This window comes from Gymnoscopelus microlampas, assembly GCF_963454915.1.
Source record: "Gymnoscopelus microlampas genome assembly, chromosome: 21".
Taxonomy (NCBI): domain Eukaryota; kingdom Metazoa; phylum Chordata; class Actinopteri; order Myctophiformes; family Myctophidae; genus Gymnoscopelus; species Gymnoscopelus microlampas.
This window is the reverse complement of record NC_139958.1, coordinates 9,225,417-9,252,258: the sequence shown is the minus strand read 5'-3', so window position 1 is coordinate 9,252,258 and position 26,842 is coordinate 9,225,417. Positions and strand designations below refer to the sequence as shown.

Below are 26,842 nucleotides of genomic sequence, written 5' to 3'. Positions count from 1 at the left end.
GACTAAAACTAATTAGTTCATTTTCACCTTCAATCACCACTCAAATCCATGTCTGTCCTCAAGCCATAACATGCCATTTGTCATTGCACTAAATACATGGGTATAATGCAACTCACCTCATTAACATCAACAACGGCATATTCACTCAAAAACAACAGCACTGGTATTGGTACTGTTTACTGCAATGGGGTTCAATTGCCTGCAGTATACTGCTGATCGTTTTCACATTTAACTGAAAACCCATATTATTTGCACTCAATTGTCACAAAACGGATTTTAACAAAGATCACCTGAACATAGGTGGATCAATCAGATATACAGTAGATGCATGTTTACAATTGAATGTAGAGATGATAATGGTAATTTATTTGATTCACTCTGAAATTATACGAAAGCATCAACCAGATAACTCTTTGATTACACCTTTAGCATACAGTATGGATGCTTTACTCTGCAACCACACTGTAGCATTTTATACATTTAAACATGTGCACTAAATGGAGGCTTTTTGAAACAATGCTCTTCAACTTGAGAAAAACCTGAATTTATGCTGATGGCACCAGTGTTTTTGGTTACTTACATGTTTACAACATGAATGTATCATCCTTTATAATAGCCTTTTCCTCTTTGCCCTGTATTTTCATACATGCACACAATACCACAACTCTGTCACCACATGCACCACACAGACACAATAATATATTTCTAGTTGTGTTAGCTGATTTCATTTGTACTTTAAGTTTTGACACATCACATGCATGCTGATTATTCTTGGATCAGAACCATGTCATTTAGTTCTGGTTGCTTTAGTAAGTTTCAAATTAAAGTGGCTTTGAGCCAGGTCATGACAAGCTGACCAGAGTAACTAAAGAGGCGTTATTTTCTTTGAAATGTTTGAGGATCAGATCTCTCAGGATCCAGATGAATAAAAACAGTAATCAGAGCAGTGTTTCTTTATTTTCTCTTTATTTTCAGACCTTAAAGTGGTTAGTTGTGCATGTGTGGATCTATGTGACACTGCATGTCAAACAGTTTAATCAAGGGACAGGCGTACGTTTGCATATTTTTTATCTTATTTAAATATCTATCATGTTGGTGATGAATGGAAAAGATAAAACGACATCACATTATTTGGGCAAAACACACTGTCAAGACAACAAAACGATGCAGAACAATCGCTCCAAGATCAGTGACAATCGATCCAGCTGAGTAACACATCATAAGTAGTTGACATTGCTTCAAAATCATAACGACTCATGCCTGAACAAGGTCTTCTCACATCCTCACTTCTCATCCTTGCCTCATGTCGTTAAGTGGCAGGAGCAGAGATGTGAGGAAGAGATGTGAGGATGGGAAAATAAGAATTGGGAAACTAATCTCTTCCAACCATGATATAGAGCCTAGTCTATATAAAATTGTACAAATCAGTGATATTATAGTAAAACTCCCTTTCCAAACTTAATTTCTCCAAAATGATTAATCCTAGTATACCGTCAGGTTCTGAGTGAAAGGAGGAATTGGCAGATAATTAAAGGTGTAATGTGTATGTCGCATTAAAATGTGGGAGTTCTGCAAATTTAAGTTTGTGGAGCAAGAACAGTAAAATGTCTTGAAATTAGAGTAGAGATTGAATGTGAGATGTATGTGAGCAATGTCCAAACTTCATCATGAATCTACAAATGTGTGCAAATAGTATACTGTGGTTGCCCAACCACACTAATTATACCACACTAATATCACATTCCCTCAGGTAATAATGAAATAATGAGGCACAATAATACAAAAAAAGTACTTCCGGGAAATCTCCCCCACCCACTAATAGCGCCTGGATGCTGCAGTCTATGAACAGCGATTATATGAATATGAATGTTTTCATATGCATTCATATTCAATGTTTATGAACTATGATGTACAGTCTAGCAACACAACTGTGAATATATTAATCAATTTGTACAGTCTATCAACAGTAATTATATGAATCAATACTAGTACTATTGCTAATACTACTAGTACTATTACTACTACTAATACTAAACAATGCCCACCCAGCCCTCTCAGGGAGAGAAATCAGATGCTCCAGAAACAGAAATCATCAGCCAAGGGTTTTATTGGATCATTTCATTTCAACCAGTCATGTCCTCACCAGTCCATCTCAACAAACATCCAACAACATCTGAGGCAAAACTAGTCAGTGCATTTCCTCTGTGCCATACTTTACCATTCCCATCCCATGTTTACACGTTCACAGAATGGACGGGGGAGGGCGTCTCCTCTAACGAACCCTGTGTCTCTGCGTGAGTCCAAATCACATTTTTACGGCAAGAGAAACGCAACACATCGCCCCGCAAACGACACATTTTGAAATGTTAATAAATAAACTTGGATTTCGGTTTTACAAAACAACTCTTTTTTTCTTCTCTTTTTTTTTCTTTTTTTACAAGATTTCACAGAACACAAGATTCAAGCGGTGATCGGCAGCTTTGCACATGACACTGTATCTCTCCAACATCCTTCGGAAGGCATTAACTGAACCTCAAGAGTTCAAAGGACTTTACCTGTGTACTGTCAACTATCGACACATTTGTAAAATAGAGGTTTTCTGGTATCATTTGGTGATGTGTTATGGACAATTTGTATCCCTGCTTAATTAGAATTTAACTAGCGTTTTTTTATGATAAATTGTTTAATGGTTTGTTGACGTTTTATGATTAACTTCTGAGTACGGTGATATTCTATTGTTGGTTTTACGTCTTTTTTTTATTGTTAATTGCTTTTCTAGTGCTTGCTTCATTTCTACCTGGTGACATCTTGTGGTTAAGCTTCTGATCAATTTTACGACATTGTATCTTTGAATCCATTCTAAAAGAATGGCGCGTGAAACGGATGTTTACAGAGCGAATGACATCTGCGTGAAATCGATCCCCTTCTTCCTGGTTGTGACCTCTGCGTTCTTTTTTTTTGCCTTTTGGAGCTAACTTTAAAGTCATACTGTGTAACTTTACTAACTAAACCAAAGTTATTTTTGATATAATCTGTATGTATATATTTCACAATAACCATTCCACATAAATGAGTTTGACAGCTTCTCAAGCACTATTAAATATTATTTTTAGTCGCGAGAGACGGCCCCCGAAACTTGCGCCAAAATGACGCAGGCACCGGAAATGTACCGGCAATGTATTTATTCATGTATTTTACAGTTAATAAATACCGTTTCTGACGACACGTTGTTGCTTTACAAAATATCCTTGGGAGCTAGGACCCTGCAGCATTCCTTTTTCAGCACTCCTTCCGTATAGACGGATTTCCGCGCGACGTCATCACAGAGCAGAATGCGCAATCTGCGCATGCCCGGGTGAAAGGCGCGTTCGAAAATACAGCCCTGAGCGGCAGTGAGCGCACTGGCCAATACAAACTAATAGGCGAGTGTGCTCCGGTGCGTAATTTCCAAACACACCCATAGGCTTCCCCCTCCTCTGCGCGGTCATATTCCTCTCATGTTTACTAACAGGAAACCCGTCTATGGACAAATGCTGTAATGACAGCGGAGCTATACAAGGGATGTCGCTAAATTTAGACTAATAAAAGGAATGTTACACAGTATGACTAAAACCCACCCAAGCGAGTGATCAAAGCGATACGGGGGAAAAGTGCGGGAGTGTTGGGGGGGGGGGGGGGGGGGGCTTTGGAGCAAGAGAGAAAAATGCGGACGTGTGAATAGAACCCCTGGCCTGCACAACATCTGTACAGCCAGAAGGTAGATGGACGCGCACGGTAGCCGCCGTCCAGCTCACTGGGTTGCTCTTAGGGATGGGACAATAATCGTTATTATCGTTTATCGTGATAAAACAACGCTTACAATAATTGTATCGCAGAGATTCTAAGTTATCATGAAATTGTCTTCCATCATACATAATTGGCCTTTGTTGAGCTGCAAATTCAGTACAATTTCCCAAAAATAGCAGATCTACAAGCTCACAACACAACGCGTTGTGAGCTTGTAGATCTGCTATTTTTTGGCAAACGTTCCCCCCAGGATGCTGGGGGTTCAAGTGCTTTTAACAAAAGTGGCATTTTAAGTTTGAAGCATATTTAGATTATCGCGATAATATCGTTTAATCAGGTTTTTTTTTTTTGCCGCAATTATCGTGACATGTGATTTTCAACATCGTCCCATCCCTAGCTGCTCTTACGCATGGTCCTGTAATATGGCCGTGTACACCACCCTGGTGACCTGCAGCACGGCCGCGTGCATGGTGTACTGGACCACCAGCGCCCCGAAACCCTTGTAGAACCCCAGGGTGCCCTCCTCGCGGCCGATGGCCGCGGCGCAGTCTCTCATGCCCTCGTATTGCGAGTTGATGGGCAGGACCTCCAGGCCCAGGTCCGTGTTGTCAATGATGGTGCGCGTGCCCTGGACGCTCAGCCGGTGCAGCACCGTCTCCAGCGGGTAGAGGACGGCGTCGGCCACCATCCCGGCGGCGAACGACGCAATCAGCTCGGGGAAGTAGGCGTCCAGGATCGTCTGCGGCGGGCGCTGGTGATACTGGTCCGATGATGACGGTGGCTGCTGCTGCTGCTTCCTGCGGCTCTGGATGAGCCAGAGGACGAGCTTCTGGACGGCGGAGGACAGCAGGTACCGCAGGAGGCCGTGGAGGAGCGTCGGCCCCGCCAGGGACAAGAGGGGGAGGAGCCTTTTGCTGTGCGGCACGCCCATTCCCACGACGCGCCCCACGCCCTCGCGCACGCAGTCCAGCACGCCGGGGTTGTCGCGGATGATCTCGCTCTGGGAAGGGGGGAGAGAGAGCAGAGATGAGAGGCCTACAGTGAAATATGATATAATAGGATAGAATGCAGTGGAATACAGAAGAATACGGTATAGAATACAGTGGAATACGATAGAATGCAGTGGGAATGTAGTGGAATACAGTGGAGTATGGTAAGATCAGGGGAATTCTTTATATCTTCAGATATTGTAACAATTATTTTTTGTAAAGAGGTTTTATTTAGACAAATTTGTCATAAACACTAGGCAGGCAAATCATCTACATGTCTCCAGATGTTACACCACCAGGGGGCAGTTCTGTACCAAATTCAGAGGTGTCTCAATATGGAATGCCCATTTCCATCTAGTTCTTCTGTTTTAATTTGACTTAACTTATACAGGTGAAATCCCATTGAGATAAAAGATTGTATCAAGATTGGTTATTGAGATACACGAACCAATTGGTTACAACTTGAGTTCGGAACCAATGAATTTCAGTGGAAACACTCTGAAGCGGTTCTAAATTAGGCTGGGGGGGAAAGAACGGAACCGGTTCCACTCCGGTGAAAAGGGGGTACTAGCGAGACCAAACATGAGTGTGCTTGCTGGCTGACATAATCTTATATTTAATATTAGAGTAGAATATAATAAATACCTGGACTGTCTCTATTAGACTGGCAGAGTAGAACGGCATAGCAACAACATAGGTCAGACTGAAGAAAGACAGAGAGACAGAGACAGAGAGAGGGAGAGAAGTGACAGAGAAAGGGAGAGACATTAACCTAGTATAACAAATGAAAAGTATTTGTTATATTGATTGATTCATACAATATTTGATATTCAACAGTCAATGTGTCATATACTTTTCGTATTTCATATCCCACATTGAATATTTACCCCTTAAGAAGCAAATGTCCAGCAACTTGTCTGAGGTTCCATCGATGTGATAGTTCTCTAAAAACACACACACACACACACACACACACACACACACACACACACACACACACACACACACACACACACACACACACACACACACACACACACACACACACACACACACACACACACACACACACACACACACACACACACATACACACACAATTATCGTCATCATTATTAGTAGTAGTTAGTTAATAACCCAGTACAATACCAGGTGTAGCCTAGTGGCAGTATTATAATGTTCAGACTAGGCCTGTCCCCGACTATGGATTTCTATAGTCGACTCTGATCGACCAAATGTTGCCTAAAGTCGACTAATGCAAATGTGATTATTTTTTACTTTTTTGCATGATTCGACTAAGAGATTGGCAGTCGACTCAAGACTCCCTCGATCGATTAGTCGACTATTTGACTAATCGAGGTCAGGCCTAGTTCAGACAATGTTTGTATCATCTCAGGAATATGTCCAGGATCAGTTCTTTTTTAATTTTAAAGACACTAAAATCACATTATAGTTACATTTCTTTGTGCCTTAATTATTGCAATGGTGTTTTAACATGTCTTAAGCAAAACACCCTCAATAGGCACAACAATTGTACAGAACACTGTTGGAAGACTTTTACTAAAACCAGGAGACATGGGCGGATGTAGGATTGTTCTAAATCAGGGGCTAAAGAGGGGCCAGGAGTCGGGGGAGACAATGTAATATTAACCCATTGAGACCTGAAGCCGATGAGCTTGTATATCTGCTATTTTTGAATAGCCAAAGTGTAAAATAATGCTTTTTAGCTCAAATCGAAAAATGACACAGTTCCAGGTCTTAATGGGTTAATCTATACATAATATGTAATCAATTCAATAGTCAAAGGTGGTCTGGTGGCCCTTAATGACATTGTTATATTTTGTAGTTACCGTGGTAACGGAGTACACTCACTGATGATTCCCTCTGTTCCCAGAGTGACTCCCTGAACAACAAAAGTACTTCCCATTCCTTTCCAGAGCGCCTTGGGACCCTGAAAATATCAAAAAAGTACTGCATAGGTACATTTACCACAAAGTACTGTGTCTGCAGTTCTACAATAGAATACAATACAGGATGGACTGACTTATTTCAATACTACTTCATGGCTTTGTTGCACAACGCATTTCACCATCATCATGCTTCATCAGGTACATTTTTGTACCTGATAACACAGGAGTGTGCGGTCCCTTCTTATGAAGTCAAGGAAGGTTTTACTCTTACATACTTTATTGCCTTGAGCAGCACCTCCTGGAGTCGGGATGTGCATGAGTGCTCTCCAATGATATAGAAATATATAGCTATAAATATGTATGCTGTACTAAATTAATCAAATCCAATAATAAAGATAAACTAGAAAATGTGCTCCTCGGAGCACAGGTCTCCGCCAGTAGTGTTCCTGATTAATCCTGTCTTACCTATTTATATTACATATTGTAACGTGTCACTTGACCAATGTTAGCTTGGCTGATGGAAGCTCACTTCAAAAAATATAAATGATTTTTTGAAGTGACACACCTATTTATAGGTTTCTATTTCGTCATGCGTCTCGCTAGCCAATCAAAGCACACCCTTTCAACATATTGTCACGTGTCACGTGAAGCTTGACCAATGTTAGCTTGGCGGACACACGGAAGGACGCAGACGAAAACATACTCTCCACCTCTGGCGGAGACAACAATGTGTACACACACACACACACACATTTATGTCATTTAACTTGTTCTAATTATGTAGAATAATGGGAAATAGAATAGGAAAATAATAAACACAAACATTTGCCAACCGGGCCAATGCTGAGATGTGATTGTCTGTGAGCGCGTACCTGACTTTTGGTGATGTTGTACATGACGCTGACTGCCGTCATCGGGGAGAGGTGGTAACAGCGAGCGTGGTAATTCACCTACAACAGAGTACACACACAGTTAGCCGTGCGGCAATACCATGAATTTGTATGAAGTTTCACGTTAATGACTTGTGAGTGACTGGTTCTTTTAACCCATTGAGACCTGAAGCCGATTCTACATGTCTCCTAAATCTCAACAGTTTTCTGAAAAACGTATGTTTCTATGTCAGTGGTGCTCAATCTTTTTCATGTCAAGGACCCCCAACATTATATGTATTTGGCCGCGGACCCCCATCAAAATAGTTTGTTCCAGGGACCCCCCAGAAGCAAAGATTTGAGTTAAAAATGTTCGCTTTAAATAAAAATATATATATTCAAAGATTTGAACACATTTTCACGAATTTTCAAAAATAGCAGATCTACAAGCTCGTAGCGCGGCACTCGGTGCCGCGCTATGAGCTTGTATATCTGCTATTTTTGAATAGCACAAAGTGTAAAATAATGCTTTTTAGCTCAAATATAAAAATGACACAGTTCCAAGTCTCAATGGGTTAAACATGGATTCTGGTCTGACGTACCTGGCACTGCCTTCGAAAGACTACACAGGGGTGAGCGAGCACATTTTCTGTGAAAAGACTGGAGAGAGAGACAGGTAGAGAGAGCTATATTAGTTTATAATGTGAAGAGAGAGAGACAGTAATACTGTAACTGGTGCTACCATACTAACTCATATTATAATACTAATACACTACAACAACTACTATACTACCACTCACCTCGCAAGTCCAATTCCAAAACCGGCAAATCTGTTCAGTTGTTCTGTGGATGAAAAAATTAATGAAGTATTAAGACCAAAAAGTACATGTAACAAATTTCCTTCTGGATTAATAAAGTATATATCCATCTATCTATCTATCTATCTATCTATCTATACAACCTATACAGTACACACAATTTACATACATATTGTGTGTGCGTGTGCGTGCGTGTGCATGTGCGTGTGCGTGTGCGTGTGTGTGTGTGTGTGTGTGTGTGTGTGTGTGTGTGTGTGTGTGTGTGTGTGTGTGTGCGTGCGTGAGCGTGCGTGTCTATGTGTGTCAGAAATCGGAATCAACTTTATTGTCACATCACAGGTTTACAGGTGTAAAGAAGTGGGTGAAATTCGATTTTATGCAAGTTCCATCTTTTTTGTTGTTTTCAGACAGAAGAAAAGTGGTGGGGCAGGGAGGGCAAGGAGAGAGAGTTAAACCGTAAAGAAAGAAACATGTCAAGGAAAGGCATAAAACATCAGGTACAGTATACTATACTATGTACATGAGGTTAGACATAAGGTGACACTTTCGGTAGGTCCACATTAGCAGCAGCCTGCAGGTACAGTACATGAGATTAGACATGTACAGTATGTGCTTTCAGCTACTGCAGTGCCAGCTAGGTAGGTATCATATGCACATAGTCATACTGCAACTACAATTTAGGCATTTAGCAGACGCTCTTTATCCAGAACGACTTACAGTAAGCAAGATACTATATGAACATCATGATCATTGTACATGGACCCTGTGATATTAGTCTGGCCATGACAGGCTACATGGACTCAACTGGTTGAGGCAGATGATGGCCACCTAGCTCTGGTCCATAGGGTTAGGAGGAGAACTCTTAACTCTATGGATCAGATCTAATGGCCACCCACCTATCCACAAGTTTCCTAGGCTGTGCGGGCATCACTTCCTGTTGATTTCATTGGATATATTATCATTGGATTTCATTGGATCAAATCGACAGGAGGGTGATGCCTACACTTAATTTGTGGATAAGGTAGGTTCTGCTTGAGTTCAGCTCAACATGTTTACTTTTCAACAAGCTTGTTACATCCCTAACTGGTGGTCTATCTAGGGATTATAGGGACAATAACAAATATCCAGTGAAAAGAATGGAGAAAACTGGATACAATGAATTCAGTGTTGTATTTTAAAGTTTACATTTTAAAGAGTGCCAAATCAAAATACCATAAACTCACTAACTTCTCTAAACAATGTTAAACAAAGTAACAAACCCTATAATAACAATCAAACAAAAATACAGGGGGTTGCACTCACACCTAACACTACAGTACAGCTGAACTGTACTGCTGCTTGCTGCACATTGGCAATGACCCAAGTTAAACAACTGACCATTTCTAAAAAACAAACAAGCTACCTACAGAAATGAGCACACAGCACAGCTACCGCCCAAAATGATGCCCACCCCTGCTTGCAGAGGCTAAAATCGCCTATGGCAGCAGTAGTAGCAGGCTATTAGCAGCTGTAGTGGTACCTAGTAGCAGCAGTCTTGGTGAATTGAATACACAGGAGACAGGACCACAATGGAAACAAAACCCTAGGGCTTTTTGTGTTTACATTTTAGCATCATTGTACCACTGTACTATGTCTTTGCAAACTGTTAGTAAAGTATTCAATCAGTACTACTACTAGCAGCAGCAGTATTATTAGTAGTAGTATTAATAGTGGTATAGCACAGTGGTTCTCAAACTTTTTCATGTCAAGGACCCCCAAATTGACACTTATTAGCCCGCGGACCCCCATTTCAAAAGATATGCCAGTTTGACATGCTTTAGGCTACAGACCCCCATTTAATCGCATTTCTATCACTTGGACCGCAATTTATATTGTAAAATCAATGTCAATTTAACTCTGAGAGTGTACAAATGGAACCAAATGGACCCGTTAGGGTCCATTTGGTTCCATTGGTGCATTGGTACCATTTGGTACACTCTCAGAGTTACAGACCCATAAGGGTCCATTTGGTGCCCAATCTATCATTTAGCTGGGGACCCCCTGGAACTCCCTCAAGGACCCCTGGGGGACCCCACTTTGAGAACCAATGGAATAGCAGTACCACTAGAAGTAAACAGTACTACTACAAGAGCGTTCGAATCTCTCCCACAGGATGATGACACCTTACCTGCCGGAGGCTGGGCGGCCGGATCGTCCATCAGCCGCCCATCCTCTCCTGACGGGGTCTTCTCCCCGAAGTGCAGGTTCCGGCTGCCGGGGATGTCCGGCGGGGTGCTGACCCACTGGACGTCCTGATGCCCCCCCGCGGCCCCGTATGACCTCCCCGTACCGCCGTAGACGCCGCCCGCCGGGTAGGACGGCTCACCGCGGTAGCCCAGCGCGCCCCCCTCGAAGCTGTCCGGTCGTCGCGCTGTCATCGCCACCGGTCGGTCGCCGGACCTCGGGATCGATCGCTTTCCTCCGGGATATATATATATATGTATAGGTTCGAATCCCGTTCTTCGGGATTCTCGCAACCGCGGTTCTGTCTCAACGCACGGGAGTGAAAACAACAACAACACGGTTCATTTAGGATCACTGGTGGAGGGGTCTCTCCTTCGCCGCTTGCAAAACAGACACAACTGTCAAGGCTAATACCGGAAATGCACAATTGTACTTCCGGGTATTGCCGGGACTCATGGGATTTGTAGTTCAACTGTTTCAGTGGCAAGGTCCAAAAAGCAAAACACACACAATAATGATATATATATATATGTGTGTGTGTGTGTGTGTGTGTGTGTGTGTATATATATATTTTTTTTAATTTTTTTTCACACATACAATATACTGTAGTTATTTATTTTAGGTAATGGTGATGGACTAGCCTAGGAAGACTATCATGGGTGTATTTTTATGAGTCTGACTTTTACTTTCGTATCTGCAAATGTTAAAATCGATAAAATACATCTATAAGAGTCTTGATCCAAGGCTAGTGATGGACATGATCACAGTGATTCAAAGTCACACTGAAGATGATCTGTTCCAGCTGTTCAGCGCTGACATCTTAGAGGCAAATATTGTACTTTTTACTCCACTACAATTATTTGAACTAACTTTAGTTACTAGTTATTTTGTAGATGTATTATTATTACAAAACATACATTAACCACTTCAGCCCTATTTAAACTTTGGCTATTTGAAAATAGCCGATCTACAAGCTCAAAACGCATTGCGTTGTGAGCTTGTAGATGTGCTATTTTCAAAAGACTTTTATACATAGACATATAGGCATAATGATAACTTGTGAAACGGGATATTCTGCACGAGTACTTTTACTTTTGGTAGGCCTACTTTACGTGTATTTTGATGCCAATACTTTTGTACTTTTACTCAAGTAAATTAATACCAGACTTTTACTTGTAACAGAGTGTTTCTACATTGCAGTATTGATACTGATACTAAGAAAAACATGTGAGTACTTCTTCCATCACTGAGTAGTAGTAGCGCCCTTCTTTAGGTAAACGAGCACACTGCCCGGCCATGGACACTGGACAGGAGGCTGGTTACGGTGCAGCCTTTGGCAGTAAAGATTGGGGTTCTCCACACAGTGGGGAAAAAACACACCCGCTCATCCAGGACAATGATTGTGTGCTCCAGGGCTTGAAATGTACTGTAGAAATAGAGAAGGCATACATACTAACGTACATATACTGTACAGTACATAGCACAATTGTAGGCAATGAAAATTCACAGTTGTCCTTGAAACAGCTTTTTAATGAGTTCACATATATGCATCGTGTGCATTATAAGCCGTGCATTTGATGCTGTCAACAAGCGAGTGCAAAGTGAAAGAATTTAACGCTCGACATTTTCTTTCAAATCTTTTTTTTAAAGTTTTTTTTTTACATTCCAGTCATTTCTCTCTTGTCTCCAGCAGCAGAATAATGTTCAGATCCTCCATCAGATTACAGTCAACCCAACAGCAAAGAGTACAATGATCAGATCCTAGATTAGCAACGTTGCAAACCAACCGAAAGTATTGTGGAGGAGAGTAAGGATTAGGGTTGGGGATCCGGAACAGGAGGATCCGGATCCAACATTGTGGAACCGGAATGGGTTTTGATCCCACTGTCAGAGCTGGCATGTGGACTTCATGTCTGCCATACAATCACAGCACCAGTGGTTCTCACACTCTTACATTTCAAGGACCACCATAACTTTGAGTGTACAAATGGTACCTCTGAAGATCTCTTTATCTATAAGGTCTTTATAGACCCTTCAGAAAAATGCGATTATGCGATCGCAGAATTTACCGCATAATCAGCAAAATAGCACATAATTATGCAGATATCGCATATTGCCGCATATTTCACAACTTTCCTTAACTTCCCGCAATCTCATAAAATTGCAAAAACCCCCTGCATATTTCATCGCAAAATCAAGGATTTTTGCCCGCATAATCAAGAGTTTTAGCCCGCATAAATAATCAAGGATTTTTGTCCGCGTTTTTCTGGAGGGTCTATCTTTAGATCCTTTTGTAAACCACTGTATACTTCCCACCTTTGTGTCGCTACAGACAAGGCAGCATCAGACGACTCACACTGGCCTATAATGACTGTATGAGGCTGCTGCTGAGAGCTCCGAGAAGCTCCAGTGCAAGCCAGACGTTTGTTAGTGTCAGGGTACCCACCTCTGCTCTGCTGTGCTACGTAACCTTATGTACAGGTTTATGCGTGTTTATGTGTAGGGCGTCTGGGTCAGTAGATGACATAATCGCAGTCATAACGGACCTTACACGCAGTTCTGTCATGTTCTCCTCTAGACTGTGGAACCATTTGTGCACGTGTTTGTATGTCAGAGACTGAACAATGTGGGCTATTTGCATATATTTTATTGTGTTGTGTTGTATAATTGTAATATGCGTCTCCCTGGGTCTGAAATAAAGATTGCATTGGAACTAAATGGACCCATGAGGTCCATTTGGTTCCATGTGTACACTGTAACAGAGTTACAGACCTGTTAGGAACGCCCTATTCCATTTGGAACGGCCTATAGGAATCGTTAAGAAGGGTTGGTTAAGGAACTGGAATTGTTAAAATCCTATAAGGATCCGAACCCTAAGTAAGGATCAGATCCTATATCAGTGACGTTACAATCGAGTTCCCGGGAGTAAGGAGAACAAGGATCAGATCCCGGATCAGTGGACACACATCATGTGATCCTGTGATCCTAGAAAGATCATGGAAGGAGGAGGAAGTGATAGAACCAGAATGAGAAACAGGAGGAGGAGAGTGTAGAATCAGGACAAGAGGAGTAGAAGGAGAAGGGAGGAGGAGCAGATGGCCAGTAGAAAGAGGAGGAGCCATACAGCATTAAGCCGTTGATCATTTATTTGGATCAGAGTCATCAAAGCTAAATTTCTGGATCCGGGAGGAAAAGCAGAGGGGGCGTGACCTCCGCTGCAAGGTGTGTGGCTTCCGCGAGATGGGGTGTGTCCGGGAGGGGAGTGGGCGGAGTCAAGACGTGGCGGCACACCGGGCACGTGCCAGACTGAAACGACAGAGTAATGCGTATTAGTATAATTGTTATGAATATGTATTAGTATCATTGTTATTACTTAAATATACAAATATGAAATGGTAATTTGAAATATTATTCAATGTATGAGAAATATAAGAATAAATGAAAAATGTATTCTGTAATTAATTACAGAAATTATACATATTCAGGAAATCATTTTATTAGAATTCATTAAAATATGGTATAATATGCGACAACCCCCACTAGGTGGAGATGTAATACATATATCAAATTATAGACTCTATATTAATAGCAAATTTAAAGTGTTAGGGGCGGCAGTGGCTCAGGGGTCGAGTGGTCGGTAGAGCGGCCGGATGGAAGCCGTGAGGTTTCCAGTTCGATCCCGGGCTCCCCCAGAAGAGTTAGTGTCGAAGTGTCCTTGAGCAAGACGCTGAACCCAGTGGCGTGCACAGACATTTTGAGGGGCAGGTGCTCAAGTAAATTATACTTTTTTTTGTTTACTTCGTCTGCTCTTTTTTCCCTCTACACCTATACCTCTTTGCCAAAAATAGCCGATCTACAAGCCCACAACGCCTCGCAGCGCGAGGCGTTGTGAACTTGTAGATCTGCTATTTTTGGCTAAAGTTCTCCTCAGAAAAGGGATGCTAGGTTTCGAGTGGTTATGGTAAAAAGAAAAATCTTATCACATAAAGATTTGGCGGACCCCCTGTAGTAACTCTGAGGACCCCCTAGGGGTCCCGGACCCCCTGTTGAAGGCCCCTGCTGTAAACTAAAAAAAACATTTTTTTCCTTTTTTTCAAAAGGGCACTTCTGGTCAAGAGGGCAAAGGGCAGGGCCTCTAGCACCACCTAGAGTCTATCTGTGCACGTCCCTGGCTGAACCCCTAATTGCTCGCGATGAGCAGGATGGTGCCTTGCATGGTTTCCTCCACCATTGGTGTATGAATGTGTGCGTGAATGGGTGAATGTAATGCACAATCTATGTAAAGCGCTTTGGATAAAAAGCTCTATATAAATGCACCATTTACCATTTCATTAATCAATAAGACATTATTTTACCTTTTGGAGCCACAAAGCGACGCACTGTCTGTGGAAACCATGGTTACAAGGCAAATGAGTGGACACCTCCCCTTGAATGTATTCACTACAGCATATTGGACATGAGTCCTCCACTGGACACAAGGGACAGGGAGAGAGAGAGAGAGAGTCAATACCAGCAGTAGTGCAAGTTTCAAAGTGTTACACAGGATGCAGATACAGAAATAGACAATGCACATATACATGCCATTCAAGCGGCACTATATTTTAATGAATGAAATGTAATTTTGTCCAATCTGTATGGTAGAGTATGTTGATACAATATAACTAATGCAATTGGGCGGTTGACCGGTTGTATTTGGTCTCCCTGCTCTTCTATTGAGACATTTAGATCCTGTGTCTAGGTGAGACGTGACCTTTGACACCATCCTTTTCTGGTTTGACACAAATTTTGAGGTAAATTGTCAAAAGACAAAAAGTGGCCGCACACACCGTTATAACCAAAGTGCCAATTTATTATAGGACGCAGAGTTACAAATTACCAACGTTTCGGCACAAGTGCCTTCATCAGGGTATATACCCTGATGAAGGCACTTGTGCACTTGTGAAACTTTTTGTCTTTTGACAATTTACCTTTAGATTCTTCTGCCGTGAGCCAGCACCACTATAAGGATCTGGTGTGCGTAGCACCTTTTTGCACAGTGTTTGACACACATTTTGACCTGAAGGTCAAGATTTCATTTATCCCCTGAGCAAGCAGGCCGGCTCTATTAGCTCAATGGTAAAAATGTCAGCACTTGAACAAGCGACCAGGGTTCAAATCCGGGGTTGCACAGTAAAGTGACATAAGGCAGCTTTCAGTTGGCTATTTTTTATTTATTTAAATACACTAATACATTTAAAAGACATCCCTGTTGCAGGAAGTCAACTCGCTAGAGATGGACTTTTTTCAAAGCCGTTTACAGACTCCACTGATCTAACTGAGGGGGGAAGACGGTTTGAGAGGGATGGAATCCTAACGACAAAAGCACAATCACCCTTGGATTTGCAGAGGGAGCAGGGTATAAATAAGATAACTTGGTTGTAATATTACTAGTACTAGCAGTAGTAGTATATTAGTAACAGAAGCACTATAGTCACTAGTCACTAGTCAGGCCTGCTGTGTGTCTTGCCCGTGCTCCAAAGCTACCCCCCAGCCCCCAGTTATTATTGAGCAAAATAGGCATACATGAATGAATGAATTAAACCTACTGGACTTTTTTTTTTTTTTACAAATTATTCTAGCAGGATATTTAGAGGTTGGAGGGCCCTTCTGGGTCCCTCCTTGACCCAGAGCCTGGGACAATTGACCCCCCCCCCCTGTCAGAGGCCCTGCTAACAGCAGTACAACTATCATCACCTACCAGTATCTTCGACGGTAATATGTGGCAGACAGTTTATTAGATGCTGATTGGCTGGTGGAGACGCTTGGTCAAACTCGACAGCCAAAGATTCCAGGTTAGCGAGTGCCTGCAAACACACGTGTTCAAACATTAGTAAAACATCTATCACAATATCAAAATACTGCATTCTGTGGTATTGAGTAAAACTGTTATGTAGCATAGAGTAAACTGTGATATATTTAACTAGTATATTCTTCTAGGGCTGTAGTAGTAGTAGTAGCAGTAGTAAACCTTTGAGTAGCCAAACATTTGTGTAGTAGTTATGCCAATTCATTCCTCCCCACGCACATATCTGTATTGCCAGTGCCACTGCTGTTGTATCCTACTAGCCTCGCGTAGCCAGACTATATCATTGCGTGGATATGAGTCTGGTGCTTCCATGAGGACGTTTTTTTTCCCAAGGGTCGGGATCAAAACAATGGCCCTCGACGCAATTGGTTAGACCTACAACCAACTACCAATTACAGTCTCCCATATTCGAATACTGGGCTGATTGGTTACCCACGTCTTCTGGATCAGGAAATGGATTCTCTATGGAGAGGTGCCAGACCCAAATCGCAGAGTGCAATTTTTTTTTGCACTCGCAGATTCGTCTGGTCCCAGGCTAGTATCCTACTGACTAACCTGCCAGTGAGGAGCCCCCACCGGGAGGACGTAGGGCCTTACTGTCCTACTCCTCCCGCCCAACATTCCCTGCTGACAGATGCCGCCCCAGCCAACCCACAACCTCTGTGGTGGTGGTGGTGGGCAGGGACTTTACCACTACGCCACCCGAGCGCCCTTGTAGTAGTATTTATAAGGACTTATTGAGTATTTACCTCCATGGCTTGTGCCAGCCTCTCCTCCAGGGCCATGTACGTCAGGAGTTGAGGGCCGACGTACGATATCGGCATGGAAACGCCTTCCGACAGATCGTCCAATAACCTAAAATACACAACGACAAATTAGGACAACGATTGCAACAAGCACCCTTCAGAACACCTGATCAGACTGATGGAATCGGAAACCATTCGGACCTCCACTCTAGTTCCAAGTCCTCGTCGCTGTCGCTGGACTCGTCATCCTCGTCGTCCATGTCGTCCCCCAGGAAGAACAGCCCCGGCTGGACAAAATGGCCGCCGCCATCCTCCGACTCCTCGCTGCTGCTGCTGTCGGCTTCCCGGTGGCTGAACGTGAGCCAGGGCAACTCGCCGTCTTCCAGTGGCGGAGGAAGAGGGACCACTGCGGCCGGTGACCTGGAACTAAGAGGCAGAGGATCACAGCCAATCGATTGGACCTTTACGACAGTGGTTCTCAAACTTTTTCGTGCCAAGGACCCCCAAATAGACACTTTTTAGACCGCGGACCCCCATTTGAAAAGATAAGCCAGGGACCCCCATAAGAGAAGATTTTTACGGCTCTCTAACAGTGATTTCAACCATTTTAATTTCAAGGACCCCCAGTTTGACATGCATTAGGCTACGGATCCAAATTTAATGGCATGTATGTCTCTGGGACCCCAATTCATATTGTAAAATCAATGTTAATGTAACTCTGAGAGTGTACAAATGGAACCAAATGGACCCGTTAGGGTCCATTTGGTTCCATTTGTACACTCTCAGAGTTACAGACCCATAAGGGTCCATTTGGTCCCTGTCCATCATTCAGCTGGGGACCCCCTGGAACCCCCTCAAGTACCCCAGGGGGTCCCCGGACCCCACTTTGAGAACCAATGCTTTACGAGTGTTCAGCCAGCAGCATGTGAAAGCACCCGCCCTCCCACCCGCATCTGGCAAACATCCCCACTAATTACTACAGTCCTTTTGACCTCGAGTTCAAATAGTCATCCACGAACAATGAGCACTGAATTCGGGGTAAATGGAAACGTACCCTTCCTCTGGAACCGGGTCCCAGACAAGCTCCTCCTCTTCCTCGCCCTGGCCGAGTCCCGACAGTGTCTCCCAGCTGCTGCTGCGTCTCTCCGATGTCGAACCCTCCCCGTCGCTGATGTCGGAGCTTAAAGGAAAAACACAAAACGTTTAAGCAGTGACGGCCTTGGATTCGGAACACAAAAAAACTCAGAAATCACAGATCCTTCTGGGATTTGTTCTTAGAAAGCACGTAAATGCTCCCTCCAGACCTCTGGTGAGGAGAATGCTTGATCTTGTACCAGAGAGAGAGAGAGAGAGAAGGCGTATCTTTTTGGAGATTTTGACTATGTCCAGGATTTGGGGGTTACAATATTGTCCATGAGGAGGAGAGGAACAAGAGAGGCAGATGTGACCTGGAACCGACCAGGGACTCGCGCTGCAAGCTTTTACATCTGATTTTTTTTTAATTTGGAAACATCTTGAAAGTGTTTAATATTTATATATATTTTTGAACACAAATCTTCTCTTCTGGGGGTCACAAAACATTTTCAGATGGTGATCCGCGGCCAAATACATTACATATACTTTTGGGCGTGGCTTGGCACGAAAAAGTTTGAGAACTGCTGATTTAGAAGTCATTCGTAGACTCATGGCCTTAATGGGTTAATGTGTTTCGGGACATGGATCAGCCGCGCCTGGAGGGCTCTGGCAACACAGGCGGGTGAAAGGGGGCAAGTTGGCTGTGAAGAGATTTCTCAACAATGAACAGAGGGCAGCAGACAAAATCTCCCCCCATGGCCCCCAGATCCATCTGTTATTATTTTTGTACTCATAGGTTAAGAAGACCGACTAGGTTAAGAAGATCGAAAGATCCAATAATATCAGGCAGGATGCCAACTGTGTCACCAGTCTAGACCTACTACACTGCATAATAGCGTAAGGATCCCAACATTCCTTGTAAAGAAACTCCTTTTCTTGTAAACAAATAAATAAATCTGTCTCTAAGCTGGCATTCAGAGCATTCTCACGTAAATACCTCGGTGCATGTTATCATGCGAATCTGCTATTTGATTACCTTTCACATACTGACAACGACGGCTGTATCAGAAAAGATACCGGCCTTCTCGGTTGAGCCATCTTGCAGCTCTGACTGCTGTGAACAGTTTTTACTACTTGTCAAACATAACACTGTATATGTACACATCTGCATCTGTTGCTATTTTTAAGCTCATGTACATACTTTTATTTTATTTGTTACTATATATGCTATATCAGTGTTCTACCGTGTTACGCGATATATACGTAGTAGTATGATGTGCAGAATGTTTTGAAAAAAAGCTTGGCCCTCTACTAACCATTTGACCACGCGCGAGCGTAACCATGACCACGCACATGTCGAGCATATCGTATGCCCTCCGAAAAAACCTAGAACACACCACTATGCTATATGTACAGTATACATGTACGGGTGTATATATATATTTTCACTCTAATCATCCCAGGGACATTTACTACCGTTGTTTTGTCAGCTCTTCTTTCTGTCTTCTTTACTTTCCTGAAAACTACAAATGACGGAGCTTGTACGAAAACTGATCTCACCCACTTCTTCACCCCTGTAAACCCTGTGACATGACAATAAAGCTGATTCTGACTTTAGAGTGGAAGTTCTGTTCCGTCCTGTCACCTGTTTGTATACGATGGGACGGACGCCTCCTCTCGACTCCTCCCACACTCCTCCTCCCCCTCCTCCTCCTCCTCGCCATGCCTTCGATCCAGTCTGGTAGAAGTCGACTGGCTCCGGGAGTGCTTCCGGGTCTTGGGTCTCACCACCGCGGGCTCGCTGTTCGGGACAGTGTTCGCAGTGCTGACGCAGCAGCTGGCTAGCCTGCAGCCACTGCCACCGCCAACGTTACTGCCGCCGCTCGCGCTAACGCTACAGCCGGCACCGTCCTCGGGCTCGTCCGTGCGCTGACCCGACGACAAGGTCGACCACAAACGGGTCGACCCTTCCTCGGGGTCCCTCCTCCTGGCACCGGAATAGGGAACTCGGTCAACAGTCCGAGTGCCGCCGATCCGGAGAGCCAGGCGCTCCAGCTCGGGGTCCGACCAGTCCTCCCCCTCGCTGGGCTCGTATGAGTCGATGCGGACGAACCCGCCTAGGGGCGGGTGAGGTCCCGGAGGCGAAGAAGAGCCAAAGAAGTCGTCCCTCCCTCGCTCGACGTCGTCTTCAGCCGTGGAACAGGAGGTGCCCCCGCAGGACTCCTGCATTGGAGAGGAGGGGAGGGGGATTAAGACACTGTTTCCCAAACAGTGGGTCGGGACCCATGTTTGGTTCGCGGACCAATTTGTATGGGTCGCGAGTAAATATCCACTTTTTTCGTTTCCTAATTTTTTTATTGAAAAAAGAAATGTCCAAAACATTTTCAAGAAGCAAAAAAAAAGGAATCTATAATTTTTCAAAGGAATTTCATAAATAAAATTAAAAAATCAAAGAGATTCCATCAGTAATCAAATGCATCAAAAAATATAAATAAAAGTTTTAAATGTTGTGTGAAAATAGCCGATCTACAAGCTCACAACGTGTCGCATCGCGACACGTTGTGAGTTTGTAGATCTGCTATTTTCACTAGGTCCTGGGGATATCCTAATCCTGGATTAGGATATACCAGGACGAATTCTATCGGACTCTAATTCAATTGTCAACACACAGTCAACACTCAACACTAGCACGTGTCTACTGTCTGCTGGATTCTGCTGTCAACAGGCGTCAGCAGGACGTCGGTCTGACTGACCTCGCTCCTCTGTGACCGTTGGCCATCGTGTTGTCGTAGGACACAGTTCAGGGAGGGATCCATCCGCCTCATCTCTGTTTGGACGTTCGCTCGCTCGCTCACCAGGCGATGATTGGATAAGAGTTTCTTGGCCCCACCTTCTCTAACTTTCGAAAAGAAAATGGAATGGATGACCATAACAACAGTCAGATATTGGTAAAAAAAAAATGACGGGCCTAGAATGTGATCTACAAATGTATAGACTCAACGAGTCCCACAATGCCATTACTGTAATGATAGCAAAACCGTGTTTTAGTATTGGTCTGTCACTCACTACCAATCACCTGTACAAATATACTATACTTATATTTGTAGGAGCCTACTACTATGACCCAGTAAGTAATAATTAAACTACTTCAAATATATTTATTTATTTACCAGGGACAGTGCACATTAATTAATCAACATGTCAGTTTATCACATCCACGTAAATGAGCCAGAGTTAGCCAGAGTTGGCTAATTTTCATCTGTAGAAAAAAATGGTGATATAGCTATTAGGGGTGTTGGAAAAAATCGATTCGAATACGAATCGCGATTCTACTGTTGGACGATTCAGAATCGATTCTCATTTTTTTTAAATCGATGAAAAATAAAAAAAATAAAAAAATGTTTTTGGGAGGATCTTGGATTTACCTTTGTGCGTTTACATTATTATCAGTTGATAAAACCTTTACAATTATAAAAGCTACATAAATGTACTCTGTTCTCATGCCAGCAGATTGGAGTAGATCCTGAAATCCTATGTTTTGAATCAAGAATCGTTTTGAATCGAGAATCGTTTTGAATCGAGAATCGTTTGAATCGAAAAAAATCGATTTTGAATCGAGAATCGTTTGTTTTGGAAAAATCGATAAAAATTGGAATCGTGACCCCAATAATCGGAATCGAATCGAATCGTGAGATAGCAGACGATTCACAGCCCTAATAGCTATCCATACAAAAACAGACATCATCATCAACAATACAAGACATAGTACAAAAGACAAAACAATACAGTAAAATTATATTCTTTTACTTGTATGCGGTTCCATCAAATCACAGGTGTCCATCTGTGCTGGGCTGCCACTGTTACAGAGACTGTCTGATACCTAGGATGGAAGGAAGGAAAGTACAGTATTTCTTACATGTCTTTATTTTTGCTAATTTGTCCAAAAGTCTGAAACTCGATGATGACATCACTACCTTGGAGGCGGGTCTGAAGCCGACGCGGGCGTGGCGTCTCCCGTAGCGACGGCCGGTTGCCGTTGAGTATCCGATGGCAGGGCGGGGCCACGCCCCCTGACCCATAGAACTACAAATGAACAGATAGATATTCATTGATATGGTGCCTTTATCCAAAGAGAGAGAGATGTACCTTTACCATGTTTTCCTTCCCGATACCCATTAAGACCTGGGACGCATCTGTGTCATTTTTTGATTTGAGCTAAAAAGCATTATTTTACACTTTTGACTATTCAAAAATAGCAGATCTACAAGCTCATAGCGCGGCACCGAGTGCCGCGCTACGAGCTTGTAGATCTGCTATTTTTGTAAAGGCGTGAAAATGTGTGCAAATCTTTGAATATTTATTCTTTTAAAGCAAACATTTTTTAACTGAAATCTTTGCTTCTGGGGGTCCCTGGAACAAAATATTTTGAGATGGGGTCCGCGGCCAAATTCATATCATTTTGGGGGTCCTTGACATGAAAAAGTTTGAGCACCACTGACATAGAAACATATGTTTTTGCAGAAAACTGTTGGGATTTAGAAGACATTTGAAGAATCGGCTTCAGGTCTTAAAGAGCTAAAAAACATCTAGGACAGTGGTTCTCAAAGTGAGGTCCAGGGACACTCAAGGTTCCTGGGGGGGGGGGGGGGGGGGGGGGGTTCCAAATGGACCCTTACAGGTCTGTATCTCTGAGAGTGTACAAATGGAACCAAATGGAATTTGTACACTCTCAGAGTTATGGGGGTCCTTGAAATTAAAAGGAACCACTGATCTATAAATACATTTAAAAAATACATATATAAAACAGAAGTGCAACATCAACTAAAGCATTCAAAATACAAAATACCTGTAAATGACATATCCTCATGTGATAATGTATGTGGTATGGGATTGGCATAGACTGGCATACTATATACTACCAGCATTGTAGGCAGTACTGGCAGCTTTTCCTATACTGGTATCGGCACAACTCTATTTTACAATGTGCATTACATTCACATACAACTTCACACACCGACAGATGAGGCAACTGAAGAAGAAATGACATGGCTGCTTATATCTAACCTTTATATTTTACCATCACTGATAATACTTCTACAATACATTATGATATTTGGAAGCTTGTAAGAGCTTAGATCATTGGTTCTCAAAGTGGGGTCCGGAGACCCCCAGGGGTCCTTGAGGGAGTTCCAGGGGGTCCCCAGCTAAATGATAGATTAGGCACCAAATGGACCTTATGGGTCTGTAACTCTGAGAGTGTACAAATCTAACGGGTCCATTTGGTTCCATTTGTACACTCTCAGAGTTAAATTGACATAGATTTTACAATATAAATTGCTGTCCAAGTGATAAAAATGCCATTAAATGGGGGTCCGTAGCCCTAATGCATGTCAAACTGGGGGTCCTTGAAATTAAAATGGTTGAGAATCACTGCTAGAGCCGTAAAAAAAAACTTCTCTTATGGGGGTCCCTGGCAAATCTTTTGAAATGGGGGTTTGAGAACCACTGGCTTTGATGTCTCCACCAGGCCTGATAGCAATTGTTTTGATACAGCCTATCTTGTTATGGTTCAGTTTGTCCTTGAAGCAGCTACAGTATAACTATGAAATCTGCCCTGTGTTCTTGGCAGAACTACCGTTACCACCGATGAGTGTAACTGTACTTCTACCCATTATATCATGTACATAAAGCATAACCATCACCACCTAGAAATATTGTCTCTACTCCTATGTGGCTCATCGATTGCTGATTGATCCAGAATTCCACGACACATCCATGCAAGGCAGAAGGCACCAGCCTTTTGATCGGGTGCATTTAAAGGGTCAAGTGTCTAGCTCAAGGACACTTTGACACTAATCCAAGGGGGAGCCATGGGGATCGAACCGGGCGCCTTCCGATTCCGAATGCAGCCGCCCCTTATAATATAATAATAATTGTATCCCCTTTAATTGTTGTTGTTGGGGTATTTGCCTAATACACTCGCACTGGAATTCTTCCAATGCATGATTTAGCCATCCTAACTATCACTAGGCCTGTCACAATTATTACATTTTCGTAATCGCAATTATTTTAGATAATCGCAATTATTTTTGCATATTCATCATAATCGTTTCCATCAAATATTAAAAAAGCAGAAATAGCTTATTTACAAGCTTAGAACCCATCACTTTGTAACGCGTTGTAAGCTTGTAGATCAGCTATTTCTGCTATTTTTTACAAAATTATTAAACATGACAATAATTTATTTGCATATTTCTCATATCTGCCCTGTTTGATTATGAAGCCTAAAAGGCTTCATAATGTTCCAATGTTCAATGTGCCAAACACACAATTAAATCGTGAGTCGCAATTATTTGAGTGACAATTAATTGTCAACTTAAATTTGTAACACTATACTATATTGTATCACTATAGGTCATTACAACTGCCTTTTTCCAAGGTGCTCTACAATGTGCAATGCATTCATCCTGGCACAAACAGAAGAGGCTCATTGGAAACAGGGATTCAGTCAGTGTCTTGCTCAAGGACACCTCAACACAAACCAGGAACCTTCCACATCCAAGACTGAGCTACCACCACCCCCATCAATGAGCAGTAGAACCAAAAACATGCATTATACAGGTTGAAGTGCAAACATTAGTACTAATGGTACAGTAAAAGTAATAATAGTATTATTACTATTAATAGCAGTCATAATAGTAACAGAAATGATAGAAACAGTAGTAGCATTAGTAGAACCACTAATAATACTAAGTACTATGAGGGGTAGCACTATTTATTTACTACTGTGCAAACAATAGTAAACAGTATTATTACCATTATTAGCAGTAGTAACAGTAACATAAATGATAGAAATAGCAGTAGCATTAGTAGAACCACTAGTAATACTACTTCAAGTACTATGAAGGGTGGGGGTGGGTGGAGATGCCCTTTAAAACCTTTAACGTTAATCCAGGATATTGTTAGCATGCTAACACAACCTAATGCAGCTTATAGCCGAGGCTTTAGCATGTGGCTAACGTTAGCCCAGGACTCCCTGTTCTTATACTTCAGTATTCATTCCAATGACTTCATAGCTATTATTGCTTTGAAACATTATTTATTTTTCCATTATTATTGTCTCTGAATACTTCCTCTTCGTAAGGCTACCAAACCAGCTAGCTTTAGCCATTCAGGCCAACAACAAAACATTATAATAAACTAATACAATATGTGACACTGTGACGTCAAAATTACCCCAATGTGGACAGTGTACACTCTAAAAATCAATCTGAATCTGTTTAAACATGGAGGTAATGGGTTTACCCGTTGATTGTTGATATTTCCAGAATGTTTTCAAGCTTTTTGGCCGTTTGTTTGTTACTGTTTGACTGTCGCCCGACTGATGACGTCACCTCTTCTGTTTAGTTCGATCAGCTGGCAGATCCATGTCACGTTGCATTATAGTGCCATCTACTGGATGATAACCATAGAGTTATGATGATAACCATAGTTATGATGAGAACCATAGAGTTATGATGATAACCATAGAGTTATGATGATAATCATACAGTTATGATAACCATAGAGTTATGATAACCATAGAGTTATGATGATAACCATAGAGTTATGATGATAACCATAGAGTTATGATGATAACAGCTCCATACTAGTGCAGACTATTTACAGCAGTGGTTCTCAAAATGTTTCATGTCAAGGACCCCCAAATTGGTATTTATTTAACCACGGACCCCCCATCTTAAAAATAGTTTGCGAGGGGCCTCCAGAAGCAAAGATTTTAGTTAAAAATGTTCGCACAACAAGATTTGCACACATTTTCAAAAATAACCAAAGTATATGTGGTTAAAATGAAGAAATACAGCAATGGAGAAATACTCCTTTTTCTTGTACTCTGTTACAAGAAAAAGTCAGGAATTCAAAATGTACTTAAAAGTACGTAAAAGTACAGAAGTATTGGCATCAAAAGTAGAAAAAATACTAATTGTGCTGAATGTCCCATTTCACAATTTTTAAAATGAATAATAATCTTTTGAAAATAGCAGATCTACAAGCTCACAATGCTTCGCATTGCAATGCATTGTGAGCTTGTAAATCGGCTAGTTTCAAATGGCCGAAATGTATATAGGGCTAATGATATCACTGTACTGGAGACAGAATTGGAGAGGGGGGATAGTTTTTGCTGGTGGCCATAGCTTAGGGTAGAGAGGGTAGAAAGAGTAGAAAGCCAGACTTTAAGCCAGACTTTAAGAGATCTACTGGTCGTCTGCCTATGCAAGACTAGTGACCAGGTACACCGAGTACTCGATGACCATAACCTCCCCACTGAAAATATAATAACCTATCTATCTGTGTGCAATGAAATCAACTAAATAGGTTGGTTTCAAATGTATTTCATATACCTGCATATTGGTAGTAAGTGGTTTTGTGATGCCATTAGAGCACTTCAGATTCTCTCTCTCTCTCACACAGACAGACAGACAGACACGACAGATAAAGGAGGGAAAGACACTGGTCCATAATGGACATAGTAGGTGAGCGAGCGAACAAGATTTTGAATGGCAAGAAACTTTGGTTCATAATGG

General features: G+C 42.3%; 2 protein-coding genes across 4 annotated transcripts; both read right to left on the bottom strand.

The window, feature by feature from the left end:
* Positions 1–2,089: 2,089 nt before the first annotated feature.
* On the bottom strand, positions 2,090–10,995 carry slc25a46 (solute carrier family 25 member 46). Its single transcript, XM_084046866.1, has 8 exons — positions 10,540–10,995; positions 8,355–8,397; positions 8,157–8,214; positions 7,558–7,635; positions 6,626–6,726; positions 5,663–5,719; positions 5,421–5,478; positions 2,090–4,786 (listed from the first exon to the last, which is right to left on the bottom strand). Exons 1-8 carry the CDS (start codon positions 10,787–10,789, stop codon positions 4,190–4,192), a joined length of 1,242 nt encoding a protein of 413 aa, XP_083902992.1. The 5' UTR covers positions 10,790–10,995; the 3' UTR covers positions 2,090–4,189.
* A 2,239-nt stretch (positions 10,996–13,234) lies between these two features.
* pja2 (praja ring finger ubiquitin ligase 2) lies at positions 13,235–25,643 on the bottom strand. Of its 3 annotated transcripts, none has more exons than XM_084046710.1 (11): positions 25,566–25,643; positions 22,235–22,343; positions 22,068–22,140; positions 21,014–21,159; positions 19,906–20,483; positions 18,241–18,366; positions 17,388–17,612; positions 17,190–17,295; positions 16,333–16,438; positions 14,951–15,063; positions 13,235–13,901 (listed from the first exon to the last, which is right to left on the bottom strand). In XM_084046710.1, exons 2-11 carry the CDS (start codon positions 22,337–22,339, stop codon positions 13,764–13,766), a joined length of 1,716 nt encoding a protein of 571 aa, XP_083902836.1. In that variant the 5' UTR covers positions 22,340–22,343; positions 25,566–25,643; the 3' UTR covers positions 13,235–13,763. The 3 variants fall into 3 exon arrangements, with proteins under 3 accessions (XP_083902836.1, XP_083902837.1, XP_083902838.1); XM_084046711.1 differs by having other exon boundaries at positions 17,388–17,606; XM_084046712.1 differs by lacking the exons at positions 22,235–22,343; positions 25,566–25,643 and having other exon boundaries at positions 21,014–21,155; positions 22,068–22,136.
* Between the last annotated feature and the right edge of the window lie 1,199 nt (positions 25,644–26,842).